Below are 14,658 nucleotides of genomic sequence, written 5' to 3'. Positions count from 1 at the left end.
GGTTAATGTACATGGGAAAAGGAGACACACAAAACATCCCATCTACCTGCTTGCCTCTCCCCTCTTAAAATACAAAAGTCTTCATGGAGCAGAATTAAGAAACACTGTCTCATCACATCTTTCTCCAGCAGAAGCCTAGATTTGTATGGAGGCAATAAGACTGTGGAATTTTCCTATCTCTGCTGCTACCCAAGCCAGTATTCAAAAATGTCCCTTTTCTATAGTTCTGTTACCCAAAGAAAAGGCTCAATTAGAAAGTTCAAGGGATGAGTTGTTTTGTTTGGAAAGTGATTGATTTCCACTTTGTCATAAGTAGGTATTTTAAATAATGCCCTTTACTCCTTTTGAGAAAACAGGATAGTGTAGCTTGGGATGAAAAAGCTGAAGACCAACTTCAAACTAATGGCCCTAGTTTCTACATCAAATGCTAGTGGGTGCTGTGGTGAGTTAAGAGAAATAATTCAGTTAATAATTGCATTTATTAATTTCTCAAAACATGGGACCAGTAGAGTTAAACGTATTTTATAAATCACGACTCAAATGTTTAATATAGCTTCCGACCTTTCTTCCCTTAAGGCTACACCCAATATAGACTGCTGGATCTTTCAAAACAACTTCATATAAGGGAGACAAGGAAAATCTGAGCAGGGTGTAGACGAAGATGGATAAACTTCAGCTGAAAGTGCAGTAACAAACAGCAAGTGGAGGCAGCAGTAAGTACTTGAAGTTACCTCATGCATTCCTTGACATTGTTTTTGGGTAAAGCCCTGAGTTGGGTGAATATCTGGCTAGTTAAGACCCTCTGGGTTTACTGTCTGCCCACTTTCTTTCTCTAAATTAGAACAGAGCTGGAGGTTTAGCTCAGTGGTTCTGCTGCCTGCCTCGTAAGCACAAGGTCCCGAGTCTGATCCCCGTGCCAAACAAAACAAAACAAGAAAGTCTGAATTACAACAACCACCCAAGGGAGCAGTTGGTGCTGCTTTTTCTTCCAAGAGTAAGAGCTCTCTTCCTGCCACTTGTAGTTAAAACCCAACTTGTACAGTACAAGAAGTGAGCCACATAAGACTAGGGTAGCATGCAATGATGGCAGATTTTTGTCAAGGATTCATCCTGGGGCCTCTCTCATCCCCAAATGAGAGGAATGAACATTTTGGGTGAACATAAACAGAGTTCACAGTACTTTTTCTTGATGAGCCTGGATGGGGTTGTGGACAAAATTATCCTTTATGTGCACTTGCCGTCTGTGATATGTCAGCTTGACCAGATTAAGACACACCTAGCAGATTAGTAAAGTACAGTTCTGGGTATCTCTGCAGGATGTTTTAGGTATGATTGATACGTAGTTCATCAAAGTGAGATGGGCTAGGGATTTAGTTCAGTGGTACTGTTGCCTGCCTTGCAAGAGCAAGGTCCTGTGTTCAATCCCTGGTACCAGAAAAAAGAAGGAAACTGAGGTAGAAGTCCCACCCAGAGTTGTGGGTGGCACCATTCAACAGTCTTGTAGCCTGGATGTAATAAAAAGACTAAGGAAGTGGCTTCATTTTGACAACCTCCTTTCTGCTTAAGTGAGTATGTCTTTAACTGCTGTCAATAGTGGATGTTAGACTCCAGTTTCCTCCACCTTCTAACACACGCAGTTACCGAGGGAGCTTTCTAGGTCTTCAGTCTTGGATTGCTGCTGTATCCTTGATCCTTCTTGTCCTGTGGCTTTAGTTTCTTTTGTTGAGCAACTGTTGGATCCTTCATGTCTCCAGCATGCAAACAGCCATTGTTGACTCTCTTCCCTCAGAGCCTGTCAGCCTAATAAATCCCCTTGCATAATTACATATGTTTATTTTCCATCAATTCTGGTCCACTACAGAACTCTAGTAACTCTTGGATTGATATCCATAGCTACAGGGAGTAATTGATAAGTGACATATATACTGTTTGGCCTAATCATGTTTAATAAGGGGCTTTTGGATTAAATGTTTGGGCTAAAACACTACTATGTTTATTAATTACCTGCCGGCTTACAATTTTTAAGTCAAGCTCTATCCAGAAGTAGACCAAGAAGGGCCAGGGATTTAGCTCAGTGGTTCTAGCACCTGCCTCGCAAGTGCAAGGTCCTGAGTTCAATCCCTGGTAACAAAACAAACAAACAAAAACAAGTAGAAGAGGATGTTGAACTTTTTACAAAACAAGCAAGTATCGTTACCCCAGCACCCAGCACATCTGTGAAAGTGACTCTGCAGTAATTGCACAATGTGCCCACAAGGTCCTGAATTTCCAGGGAATATCAGTAGGTATACAAGTGAGTTTTGTGCCTGCTGCAAAACTTGAATTCCTCTATTTCAGATTCATATAAAATTTTCCATTCACTACTCAGAAATTTTAGATTCTTTCCACATATTTCAATTTTTTTTCCTGTCAGAGGAAAAAAAAGTAGGGAGTGATCTTTTTAGTTTTTGTTTTTATAGGAAGCACAAGCCAATCAATATCTTTCCAAATATAAGCAGCAGCAACATGAGCCGAGCAAAGTAAAGGAAATGGAGAGAGACCAGAATCTCAAGTCCAATTCAAGATTAATGCAAGAATTTGGAAGAAAGGTACAGCAGATATTCAACATTGTAACTCTTATAGCATTTTAGTTTAGGGCTTAGGGTATCATGGGGCAATGTAAGAGTAAGTTATTTTCTCCTTAAAATCTTAACAAAAACAAGTTCAAATAAAAATCTTTCCCTGTTTGATAAATTCTACTTGCCCAGATAGTAGATGGAAGTGCTAAGCATTTAAGGAGGAGGAACATACTAGTTATATGTCTCAGGTTAATTCAAAAGACTCTGAGCTTTAGTCCTTCAGTTCGTTTGTGTTAAGGGATGTTAAGTCCTGGGAGCCAAGATTATGTAAAAAGCATAAATGGACCTTCTTCAAATTCTAAGTGAACTCTTTTTGTGGTAGACAAGAATACAACTTTGTACCATGTCAATATGGAGACCTGGGGGAAGATGTTTAAAATTGAAGTAATTAAGGAGAACAAGGACACGACAGTCATGCTTTCTAGGCCACTGCCTTTTATTTCTAATGCTGCTCCGAAACATAGAAACAGAATCTTTCTATCTCTCTGGTTCACTGAATATCTATTCTTATTCAATGGTAGAGGCCAATGGCCTAATTTTATGGGCAAAGTGGCAAGAGTAATAAAGAACTTTGATCTGAATGTTTGGCAGAGGCAAGAGAGCCTTAATTTCTTACTGAGATTTTCCCAGGAACATTTTTAAATGCAGTCTGGCCTTAGAAAAGTAAATTAAGAGAGAGAAAATGGATAATGTGATATTAACTCCCCTTCACAATGTGCCTGTAAAGCACTCAGCAGTTTCTAGTGCAGGAAGTTACCTTTCTTTCATTTTTAAAGTTTGGTGCATGCTGAGCCCTTTTTCTTATTTATGATAAATGAATGACTAGTAGTCCTGAAAGGTAAGTTGATAAGGTATTATTTATCATTGACAACTCTAAGGGAGACTAAATATATTTCTTACAGCAAAGAATAAAAGCTGGTGACACTGAATATACTTACATCTAAATATGAGAAGACCGAGACATTGGCAGCTGTCAAGGTTCTTACTGATGACTGAATAGCCATTTCAGGGACCTGTCCTTAGTGAAGGGCTGTAGTTAAGTGGTCTGAATGCTGGCCTCAGTTTGAGCAGCGTGCCAGCACTGGATTCCAGGTCTTCTGTGCAAGTCTCATAATGGACTTGGCAGGTAGATGCCTCCCATGTGCCCCACTTGCATTCAGCTGCATGACGTTGAAGGGTCCCCAAAACAGATGCCATGTTATTTGACTTTGTCACAATAACTTTCAAACAGTGAATAAAATGAGTAAAGCACAAATTACTTCTTGGAAGCATTCAGAGAAGAAAAACTTGAAAATCCCTCAATTGCCACAAGCACAAGAGGAAGGTTTTCGGATGACATTGCTCATTAGGGCCGTGGGAGAACTGGGTGCTGTGACTGCAGCGTCTTCCCTCATGAGGCGGGGAGGGAGGGGAAGAACAGAGTGACAGACCCGTTTTTGGGGTGCATTAATTACTAGGTCTTGCTCTCAGATAATCACCGCAATTCCCTGTGTCCCACAGAAGCTAAGGAAGAGCTTACTAAGCTCTGCTCACCTCAGAAAGGGACTGGGCATAGGGCCGGGAATTTAGCTCAGCGGTCCCGCCACCTGCCTCGCAACCTGAGTTTGATCCCCTGTACCAAAAAAAGAAAAGGACTTGGCATGAGTCTGGCTGTGAGCCCCTCTGCTAAAAGTCCCAGAATTTCACAGAACGCGCTTGCATTCTGTGTCTCCATTCATGAATAGGGCATAGCTGGGCAATAACTAGAGAAGGCTATTTTATGGCTAAAATCTCAAGTGTCCAATGCAAACATTTTAGAAAACATCTTCAAACAAGGTGATTAGAAAAGCCTAAAAATTGAATGGAATATCATTGATTCTAAGGTTAATAGTTTTTTTGATCCTCAAATGCAAGTAAACTACCTTTTAACATTTCACATGAAAGATTAAACACAATCTTTTAAATTCTCACATTAAAAAATTGAATTAATGTTTGTTTTCTCACCCCTATTGCCCCCTAATGCAAAGGACTCAGGATATCCTTAGACCAGCTATGTTCCATGATGTCTAGGGAATGTTGGTAAGTGATAATCACTGAAGTCAGCTGACTTTGCCTGATTCATCCCTCCATCTGTGAATCTACATTTTTAGCCATGGAGAGTGGGAGTTTATAAGATTTTCTTTTAGCACCATAATATAGATATGGCTATAGTTAGACACTTTGAACTTACAGGTAAAATCTTCATAATAAACACACATGTAAGCTACATGCTGGTATGAACTTGAACCACCAAAGTAGTTTTACACATCAAAATCTTCAATGACAGATGGTGTGTAGGCTTTGTACTTGTTTCACTCAAGCAGGACAGATGTGTCCCAGAATCTTTCTACATAGTTTTAGATTGAAGTTGATCACAAGAGATTTTGCACCAGATCTGGCAGGCAAATATGAGTAAGCAGATATTAATTTCATACTTGAAAGGTCAGTATATGGCTTCGGGCACTGTGATAGATAAAATATTACACCAGGCCAAAACAGGCGAGCTAACAGAGATCAGAAACCACTCTGTGGAAAGCCAGACCCTTGGACCTGTAACTTTTCTGACATCTCCTCTGGCTTTGCAGAGTGTTGGCCAGGCATGTGCACAGTTCCAAGACTTCCACATCTACAGGTCCCCATTATCACTACGGAAGCTCTGATGACAAACAGGTTCCAATCCATCCCACTAGACTCCCGGTCATCCTCGATCTCCAGCTGTTCTTCCTGACACTGGCACAGCTGACCTAAGGACACACCAGGCCTGGAAGGTTAAAGCCTTATAATAAATTATATTCTCTGTCACTTTCTGTGGCCCTGCCTCTCTGATATGGCTGAGTCCCTCAATCTCAGGGCCACCTGTATGAGGTAGGGTTGGATCAAAGATCCCAGGTTGTTTCTTATCCAAGTTAGTTCAGTCTTTGTCTTTTCTCCTCACTGAGTACAAGGACTACAGTGGTTGAGCATTCTCACCTTACACAGCACCCTGTCACTTCTGAACATGCACAAACACCCTCCTAGAAGCCCTTGGGAATACCTTTCCTCCTGTCCTATTGAACAGGTGTCTGTATCAAGCCTGTCTTACACAGAGGACAGAAATAGCCAGGGTGGGCTCCGACAGATCGAGGTTGATCCTCCTGAATATCAGGACCATTCTACTACTCTAAGCACAGGGAGCCAAAATAATTTTTAGATTTAGGGTAGAAGGGGATGGGACAACTCCCTATCAAATGATACATTTAAGGCAGTGCTTTCCTTGCCATTAATCTCAACATAATGAGAAAGTGCTCAGCATTTAACAGAAATTTTCTAAGATTTTTTTCTGGAAAAATAGCTTCCCTCAAATTAAATTTGAAATCACCCTTTAGTAACCCAATATTTACACCTAGAAAATGTCTATTACATTGCCAAACCTGAAATCAGAATACTATTACTTTTTCACACCCCGAATATATACTTAATAAAGTCAGAATATCCTAAACTTATATTTTGATGTGTTATTGAAGAATATTTATTAATAAAAAAATTTCCTTATTGGAAACAATTTAAATAAGAACCAAAATTACTAGAGGCAAAGATGTCAAACACCTAAAACATCTTAATGTAGATTTCCTTTAGGTTGGAGGCTTTAATACTTTATTGTTTATGAACATTTGTCACAAAATAGCAAACACTTGAGTTAAAACTATGTAGAAAGTATGAAACTATAAAACAGCTGACAGAGAAAACTGAACCAGGTGGCAGTCATAACACACTTCAGGGTTTTTTTGTTTGTTTTAATAAGCTATATGGCCAACACTAACTGGCTAAATTACAGAAACTCTGGTTATACTGACAAATTAACATTAGATTTGTTGTAAATTGATGACTGAAATTAAGGGGAATAAAGACAGCTGGGCACTCCATTCTCTTAATCTATGAAATTTATGTGGAAATCTACATCTATTAGAAGGCTGATTAACAATATGCCAACTAAGACAGAGTTCATCAAATTATCTTCACGGTCAGGGTCACTTGACCATAGCATCCTGACTCCAGCTAGGTCAATTCTTGACGGGGACTTTCCCCCTAAAAATTCTTGGAAATACCAAGATTTTTACTTTTCAGGATCCCTGAGACTTAACTATCCTAAATTTTGTGGGTTATGCACATACAACCATTTACATAAACCTAGGGTGTACCATCTCAAATCGACTGTGTTGCTTTCAGGCCCTGGCTTTTTGTATTTTCACTGAGATGACATTGTTCCTACTGCTCTTATCTCATCAGTTGACCAGAGTTTGGCTCAGTTCCTGGTAGTATATGCCTGAGTTATAGGTGGAAACTCACTGTACTCTCCTGGGCTTACTGCCTCAGGAGTGTAAATAAATAAGACAATTATTTTACTAAGTTAAGTTAGGACACTTGGCATCTACATAATCATAATCTAATGCAGGTGGGAGGGTGGGTCAGTAATGGCGCATATATCTTGATGAATGAATGTAATACTGGATGTCTTGTAATATGTAACACTAGGTAATTATGAAGAACATATTTATTTCTTACAGTTCTGGAGACTGGGAAGTCCAAAATCAAGGTGCTGGCCTCTGTTGAGAACCGCTTTGCTGTATCCATGGCAGAAGGGCAAGAGAACAAAAGCATGAGGGGGCTGAACACATTTCGTAACATATCATCCTTGCAAGAACCCACTCCCCCAATCAGGGTAGGGCCCTCATGGCCAAATTATCTCTTATTAGGTCCGCTCCCAACACTTGCAGTTACAAGTTTACATTACGTGAATTATTGAGGACACATTCAGAGCACAGCACTGGAAAAGAGTAGTTCATTCTTTGCTGAGATAAAACTGTCAGGCCTGACAAGGCAGTGCATGGCATTGCAGTGAAGAAGGGCAGGATGACATCACGGCATATTATGGACACTCATCACAGTCTCTTCAGTTCCTTTACTGTCTGGCTTTGTTAAGAGGCTAGAACCAAGAAAATGGCCTATAAATATTTATCATTCAAATCAGAATAACTTTTTCTCTTAAATATTTAAGGATTTTTTATTTTTCAGGGTAGAGGTAGGGAGCTCTAAGGTATTTCTTGCATCTATAATGAAAGATCCATGAAACACTTATAAGTAGCTATAAAATCTAAATCATATCAAGTTTAATCTTTCTGCTAGACGTTCTTGAGTCTAACAGTGGAAAACAAGTTTACCCCATTTCTGGCCCTTGCTTGTATTCTAATTAGTGGAACATAAAATGATAAAATATAGGCAGGAAAACAGAGAGATGTAACCAAACTATAATTTGTAAATGAATTATCAGTTGCCAAGGAAGCTAGAAGTGGCTAGAAAAGCACAGAAGTTCAGCTGACCATCTCGGCAGAAACTATAGTCTTCTTTTTCCCACTTGACATGTCTGTACTTCTTTATACTTCAACAAAATCCCCTGTTTCACGTTTTATCACAAGAATAAGTTCATTGGAGCACTCCTTGATGCACAGTGCTATTTGATAGCTTCTATGCAAATCTTCTCTGCAATAGGAGACTATAAGTGCAACTATTTTTTTTAACAGGCTGTTTAACTACATACAGGCATAGAGAAAAGCCTAACTGTATTTTTCTGCTATATTATCTTGTAATCCCTTTTACTTTTTTTTTCTTATGTCTTATGTGATAATATGAAAATTAGCTTAAAATTCAATTGCTTTTGACAGTAGCATCTTTATACAATAAATTCTTTGATAAAGGAAATAGTGCCTTACCGCATTGACTTCTGAATTTCCATTATTTCTAGTGTTTTCATCAGTGGAGACACAACACTTTCCTATAAGGAAAAATAAAATTTAAAGAATTCTCTTTGCAAACATTCAAATGCTCCCTTATTCCTATCTCAGTATAATTATGAAAATTACCTTAGTTTCTACCCCTTACATGTCTTCATGCCAACAAACAGCATTAAAATGCATTCAGTGTAGAAACATGTCGTCAGAAACAGCAGTGAATTCATATGATTGATTCAGGTGCTCCAACAGGGAGAATAAATACAGTTCAACCACACCCACAATTCTTGGTGCTATAGTTGTTGGCATTATATCCACCAGTGCCCAACAATGGGAAAGCCATGGCCAAGGAGGGGCTGAGTGGTGCTTAGTGAATTAGAAGCAGATGCCCCAAGAAAGGCTTTCCTTCTAGGCCTTGAAAAATCTGTGGCCTCCTTTAGTTTTACTTTTTATTGGCTATTTAGATTAATGTATCTCACTCTGGCAGACTTGTTCACAGATATAATATTCTTTGCTCATTTTCACCCCAAATCATCCCCTTGCTGCCCTGCCCTCTGCTAGCTTTACATTTTGGAAAAGGGTTTCAATGGATATGAGCAAAATATACACACTAAAAATATGGTCCTTTTATATATATCCTGGATTAAGGGCATTTTAAAACAAAGTAATAAAAAAATTTAGAACACACACACATCATATGAAGTCACAACCAGGGACCTAGAGGTAGGCCAGGTCTTGTGGTACTTAGTATAACGACTCTATATTTTTCATCCTACTAAACTGCAGAACTACAGAGCTTTTTTATTAACTAGTCAGGGTCCTAACACTATTTGCCTATGTCTTCTGACTGCTCCTCTAGGACCACAATTTATTTGCTTTCTGCCAAGGAGACTTACTGGGTTGGGTTCTATCAGCAGCCTGTTCCTTTTGGCCCCTAAATGGGTTCAAGATCAGGGAGAGTTCAATTTGGTATTCATTCTCCCGGCTCCTGCCCTATAAGGTGGCCTTGGCCTGGCTTTACCCTTTGATTTAAGTCACTCTCCTATAAGTCAGTGATTTTTTTTTCCATTAAGTTTTTTGGTATGTTATGTGACTCCCTCCCTCCTTCCAGGTTTTGGGAACTACTCACTCTCTTGTGTCCTCTCATGTCCTCTCTTCCATGCTCATTTTGTACAGTTTTAATTGTTCCATGTGTTTTCTGTTGGAACTTGACTTATGGAGACTTCAATGTAGAAACTGATTTGCGATAGCCCCTCTCCCATAATTTGAATCTAGAACAATCATTGTATTAGTATTGCCATTGTTATATTAGGTCAGGGGTGGTTTTGGGGGGACAAGCTAGACTACCTGTGATCTAACTCCTATGACTACTTCTGGCTAGCCAAGGAACAGGAATAACAAGAGGACCAGCCTGCCTATTAGTACACAATTGGTGAAACTCTCACAACTTAACTCTTGATGATGGTTTTGTCACTGGCTGTAGTGCTCTTAACCAGGGAGAAGACAAAAACACAAAAAGGGCTGGTTCTTGAGCCTGCCGAGGCTCATAACCACTGACTGCCTTCTGTTTCAAGGCCCTTTAAAGGACACTGTCCCCACACTAGCTTCCAAGATATTACCAATTAGCCAAGGGTTCTTGCTCAATTCATACAAACTGCCAGCATCTATCAGCTCTTTTAGTGTTAGCATATCCTATCTCCTTGCAGCTCAGACACAGTAGCTAGCACCAGGCCTCAGGAACTCTTCCAGTCACCAGAGATGGTGATTTCAGCTATTCTTTGTTGCCCTGCATCATTCTCTGTTACCAGTGGACTGCACTGTTACAAGCTCTGGCTGTAGGCATCTTTCAATGCCAGCTGGTATTGCCAGCTCCTGGTGTACCAGATCAGCATGCTCTGCTCCAGATAAAAGTCATGAATAGGCCAGAATATGCTAGGATTTATACTGCAGCCTATGAGGAAACAGCACACGAGCCTAGCCCACTAAAAGGTTTCAGGAAGTTGCCTATAAAGCAAAAAGGTGGGCTCACACATGCACTGCATCAGACATTGTTTCATCATGGGTAAGTGAGGAGAACCTCACAGATCTGAGTGAGGACTTTAGAGGGGCAGTCATTCAGAGGCCTCACTGTGGAGTCATGTGAAAGGGTCCGTGGCTGAAGCCTGCTCCAATCAAAGCAAGTGTCTCCCAGAGCAGCCATGAGATACCTGATGTAGCCAGATTGGCTGCAAGGTATTTGAGGGAGCTATGTAATAAAAGTAGCTGTTGGGCAGCACCAGGCCCATTTATCTTGTCTCAGTTTCTCTATTACCAAAAATCCTCTACCTTTAGTGGGGACAGTGGGAAATGTCAACCTAAGGAATTTACAGAAAAGACATGGGTCTGTCTCAACCTCCCAGGACACCCAACCCCTTCTCAGAAGCATGAAGGAATGATGGAAAGTTTCTAGGAGATTAGACCTACCAGTTAGTGGGAGGCCTTAGATAGTGCGTTTAAATCTGTTTCACAAACCCACTTAGCACTTGAGTGAACTTCCTGGATTCCTGTTTCCCAGGGTATAGAAATAAAATGTGGAGATAAACTAGATCTGAGTTCTGTCTAGATTCCCTCCAGCTCAAATGCTATTCATTAATACAAAATACTTAAGGAGAATTGTGACCATAGTATCAGATGGTATCATTTTTAATTACTGCAAGTAGTATGTTTTTTACCTGAAATTTAGGAAAAATTAATTTAGCAAGGATTAAAATGAGCTACAAAGATACTGCATTTTGGGAAAGCACCAAGTATTGACTAAGATCAGAGCAGGAGAAAATAAGCCCATAACTGAAAGAACTAAGTGGGTGAGGTATAAAGATAGAGCCAACTCATGGTCAGGTCATCAAAAACAACTTTTTAAAGTTTGCTTCTTCCTTTCTGGCTACCTTTCAGTGCAGGATGATTAGATCATCCTATTTATTAATTTACTGTGAAATTAGGTTTTTAAAAATTACCTATAATTTTTAATTAATTCAATCAGGTCCCTTATAAAAATAGAAAACCTGGAAACAATACCAATGTGTTACCGTGGGTGTGCTTGTTGAGCTTGGTGAGCCTCCTGATCACTTTGTCAGGATACAGTTTTGGTAGTAGGACACTGAGGTAGAAATGTAAAAGCATTTTAAAGAATAAATTTTAAAAGTGACTGTCCAGAAAAGTAAGACCTGTTTACATGCCCAGTCAGCAGTGTATGTTCCATGCCAGCTGTAATACACAAGACATGCCATACTCAGGGATAGAGCCAAATTCCCCATATTACCTGTTAGGTATCTTTTCCATTCATGATGAAATTTTACTATCAAAGTCAGAAACAACATGCAAATTGATAAAGCCACCAGAAGAGATATTGTCCAGGAAGCTATTCCTTGGCTTGGTTCTAAATTAAAGAAAGTTTGTGAACTGAAAGAAAATTTACCAAATAAGAAAAGAAGGGTGGGGATAGATGGGTGGAGGTGGATTATGTTTACTATTTTAAACACTATTTTTGCATTTCAGATGGGAGCAGAATTCATAAGAAAACACTGTACATAATAGATTGGCCCTTTAAAGATCAAGTCAAGACTCGAGGCTTGATGGGAGAATTTGCCATGAGGATAAGTATTTCCCAGGTTCAGTGTCTTTAATAGGAAACCTAGACAATGTAGTATTAACCAATTTAGGGTTGACAGGAGGTGAAGATCAAGAGGTTGAAAAGAGGGGCCAGGGATTTAGCTCAGTGGTTCTGCCACCTGCTTCACAAGTGCAAGGACCTGAGTATGATCCCTGGTACAACAACAACAACAAAAAAAGAGTAAAATGACTAAAAACTTGGATTAACACAATTTTTACAAAGGGATAATTAGAACTGCAAACCAGCCTTGTCTCAGGGCCCATGAGAAAAGGGTGCAATCCACACTTGGCTTGGAGGATACATGGTTACATAATAGATATCAGTCTTTATGAACATACTATTATTACTTGATAATGTTTTACATGCAACAAAATGATCTCATCTCCTATTTGAGACATTCTGAAATTCTATATTCTTATAACAGAGAAATAAAGTAGAAATGTTAGGCTTGCACTATAATATGTCTTCATACACATTTTCCTCCCAAGAAAATCCTATCAGGTATTCATTGGTATCTCTCACTTCACCTATGACCCCCAGTTCCCTCATTTTAAAGGGATTCGTCCAAGGTCACAATCCTGATTCAGCAGTACAGATTTAGAAAAAATTATTTAATTTCATTTAGTTTGGTGCAACTCTTTGGGCAGATCTAGATTATAAGATTCATAAGCACCCCTCCCCAAATCTGGACCTTCTTTTCATATGCCATGTCATCACCTAGACAAGGCAAACAAATGGAAAAAATTGCAATTTAGAATGGAAAACTGATTTTGTTTCATTTTGAGGGGTTGTTTGTGATTCTAAGGATTGAACCTAGGGCCTTCAGCATTCTAGGGCAAATACTCTACTACTGATCTATGTCCCCAACCCCTAGAAAATCAAGTTTTCCTGAAAGGCTAATATGTAGGGTACCATGACTATTTGCCGCGTTTTTTTCTCTGCCTGGGTGGCTCCTGCTCCAGGTCTCTTTATTGAGGGATTGTGGCCCACCCTTCCCCAGTCCTCACTGGCTGTGGTTAAGTTGGGTATGAGAGATCCTGAAAAGCCTCTTTGTCAGAGATGGAATAGTCCTGATGCTTCACTTTATGTGAACTGGAAATTATATTTCTGGCTAGGAATGGGGCCATATGCGGTCTTCAGACAGATTCTTCCTGATTATTTTTCTATACTCGAAAATGAATCCAACATGAGGCAACACTTTTAAAAATAGAATGCAGGCTTAACTGCATTTTACATAAAACTGACACTCTTATTTTAGAGAGAGATAGAAGCTTCAGATGCATCCTATTTTTTCATTCTATACAGTCCAAAGTGGCAGCTCTACAAAGGGAGTATTGCAACTTTGTACCTAGACGCTTCTTTGTCAGACCGTATAACCTGAGAATAACTCTGAGCTCTTTCTTCTAGTCTTACTACATAGAATAGCTATACCTCTAAAGAAATGTGTTATTCCGCATCTTTGTAATTGGAATGATAAAAATTTCTGAAACTGCACATATTTCATGGATACAAATACCCTTTATTAAAGAGCAGAACTCAAGCTACCACCGCCCCTCATGTCAAATTGATAGATTGAGGGTGGGGGACCAACCAGGTCACTTGGGAAGCCACCTTCATCGTACATATACCCTGACTCTTTGGTTACTGGACTAGAAGTATTTTAAATAATAAATTTTCTGCAGTTAACTATCAAGACTTTAAAAAGTAAACTGAATTGAGCATGCATACATAGTGTTTCATATGTCAGGTGGTTATTATTTCCACCAGGTTAATGTACAATGAATGCCATGTTTTCTCAGCTTCCAGTGGAGCCCCAGTTCTAACTTCCTACTGTGCCTGTAATCTCAACCCCAAACCCCAGGCTGTAAGGCGCATATTACATACAGCCATGAACATAGGCTGAAGATACTTAGCCCCAGAGTCACTAAGGTATATAGGTTCCTCTTAATTTCTGAAGCCCTGAAACTAAGAAAAGGAGATCTCACGGGAGTATTTGTTTTCAGTATAAGAGTTTTGTGCAGTCATAGAAAGGCCAGTTTTCTACATCTTGACCAGAAGTGTTCCTGTAGACGACATTTTTAAGAGGTACTAAATTTTTCTCTAAAGTTAACCTAATAGATTGCATGATATGCACAAATTTTTATTGCTATAGCCAAAACTTTCTATTTAACCTACCTTCAACTTACCTATATGCAGTGTGTGGACTGTGAGTAAAGTATATTCTTTTGAAGAAATATTGCACAGATATTCTCCACTGTCAGAAAGACTAAGATCTGTCAAAGTCATAGAGAAGTCACTGATTTATCAGCTCTCTGTTCCAAGAGAATCAGGGTTCGATTATTGTAATTTGTTCAGAGCACTGATACAACCCAAGATGTAGGCAATTCCACTTTTCACTCTAGACCAAGTAACCTTGAAGTCTTCATTTGGTAGAAAAAAGTTTCTTACACCTTGACACGGGAGTGAAATGTATTCACTTTGCCTTTTAGAAAGTCCACCTAGGCCTGCCTGCCTGCCTGCCTGCGATCACCGGCGGCATGCGCGCGAGCTCCCGGCCTGCGCGACAACAGAACAGGAAGGCCCCAAAGACCCCAGAGGGGGTTTTTTT

At 39.6% G+C, this 14,658-nt stretch overlaps 1 protein-coding gene across 2 annotated transcripts in view; it reads right to left on the bottom strand.

Annotated features, from left to right (window-relative positions):
• Positions 1–6,256: 6,256 nt before the first annotated feature.
• Hhla2 (HERV-H LTR-associating 2) overlaps positions 6,257–14,658 on the bottom strand; it is a 66,807-nt gene continuing 58,405 nt past the window's right edge. Inside the window, exons 2-6 of one of the 2 annotated variants that reach the window (XM_019208342.2) lie at positions 14,237–14,323; positions 11,700–11,816; positions 9,531–9,672; positions 8,384–8,445; positions 6,257–7,599 (exon numbers count right to left, since the gene is read on the bottom strand). In XM_019208342.2, the coding sequence (XP_019063887.1) occupies positions 9,626–9,672; positions 11,700–11,816; positions 14,237–14,323 (251 nt within the window). In that variant the 3' untranslated portion in view covers positions 6,257–7,599; positions 8,384–8,445; positions 9,531–9,625. The remainder of the gene's footprint in view (positions 7,600–8,383; positions 8,446–9,530; positions 9,673–11,699; positions 11,817–14,236; positions 14,324–14,658) is intronic. The other variant, XR_002025545.2, reaches the window with a different exon arrangement.

Source organism: Fukomys damarensis, unplaced genomic scaffold (genome assembly GCF_012274545.1).
Source record: "Fukomys damarensis isolate Sample0158 unplaced genomic scaffold, DMR_v1.0_HiC HiC_scaffold_24, whole genome shotgun sequence".
Classification (NCBI taxonomy): Eukaryota; Metazoa; Chordata; class Mammalia; order Rodentia; family Bathyergidae; genus Fukomys; species Fukomys damarensis.
This window is presented reverse-complemented; position numbering and strand designations above follow the sequence as displayed.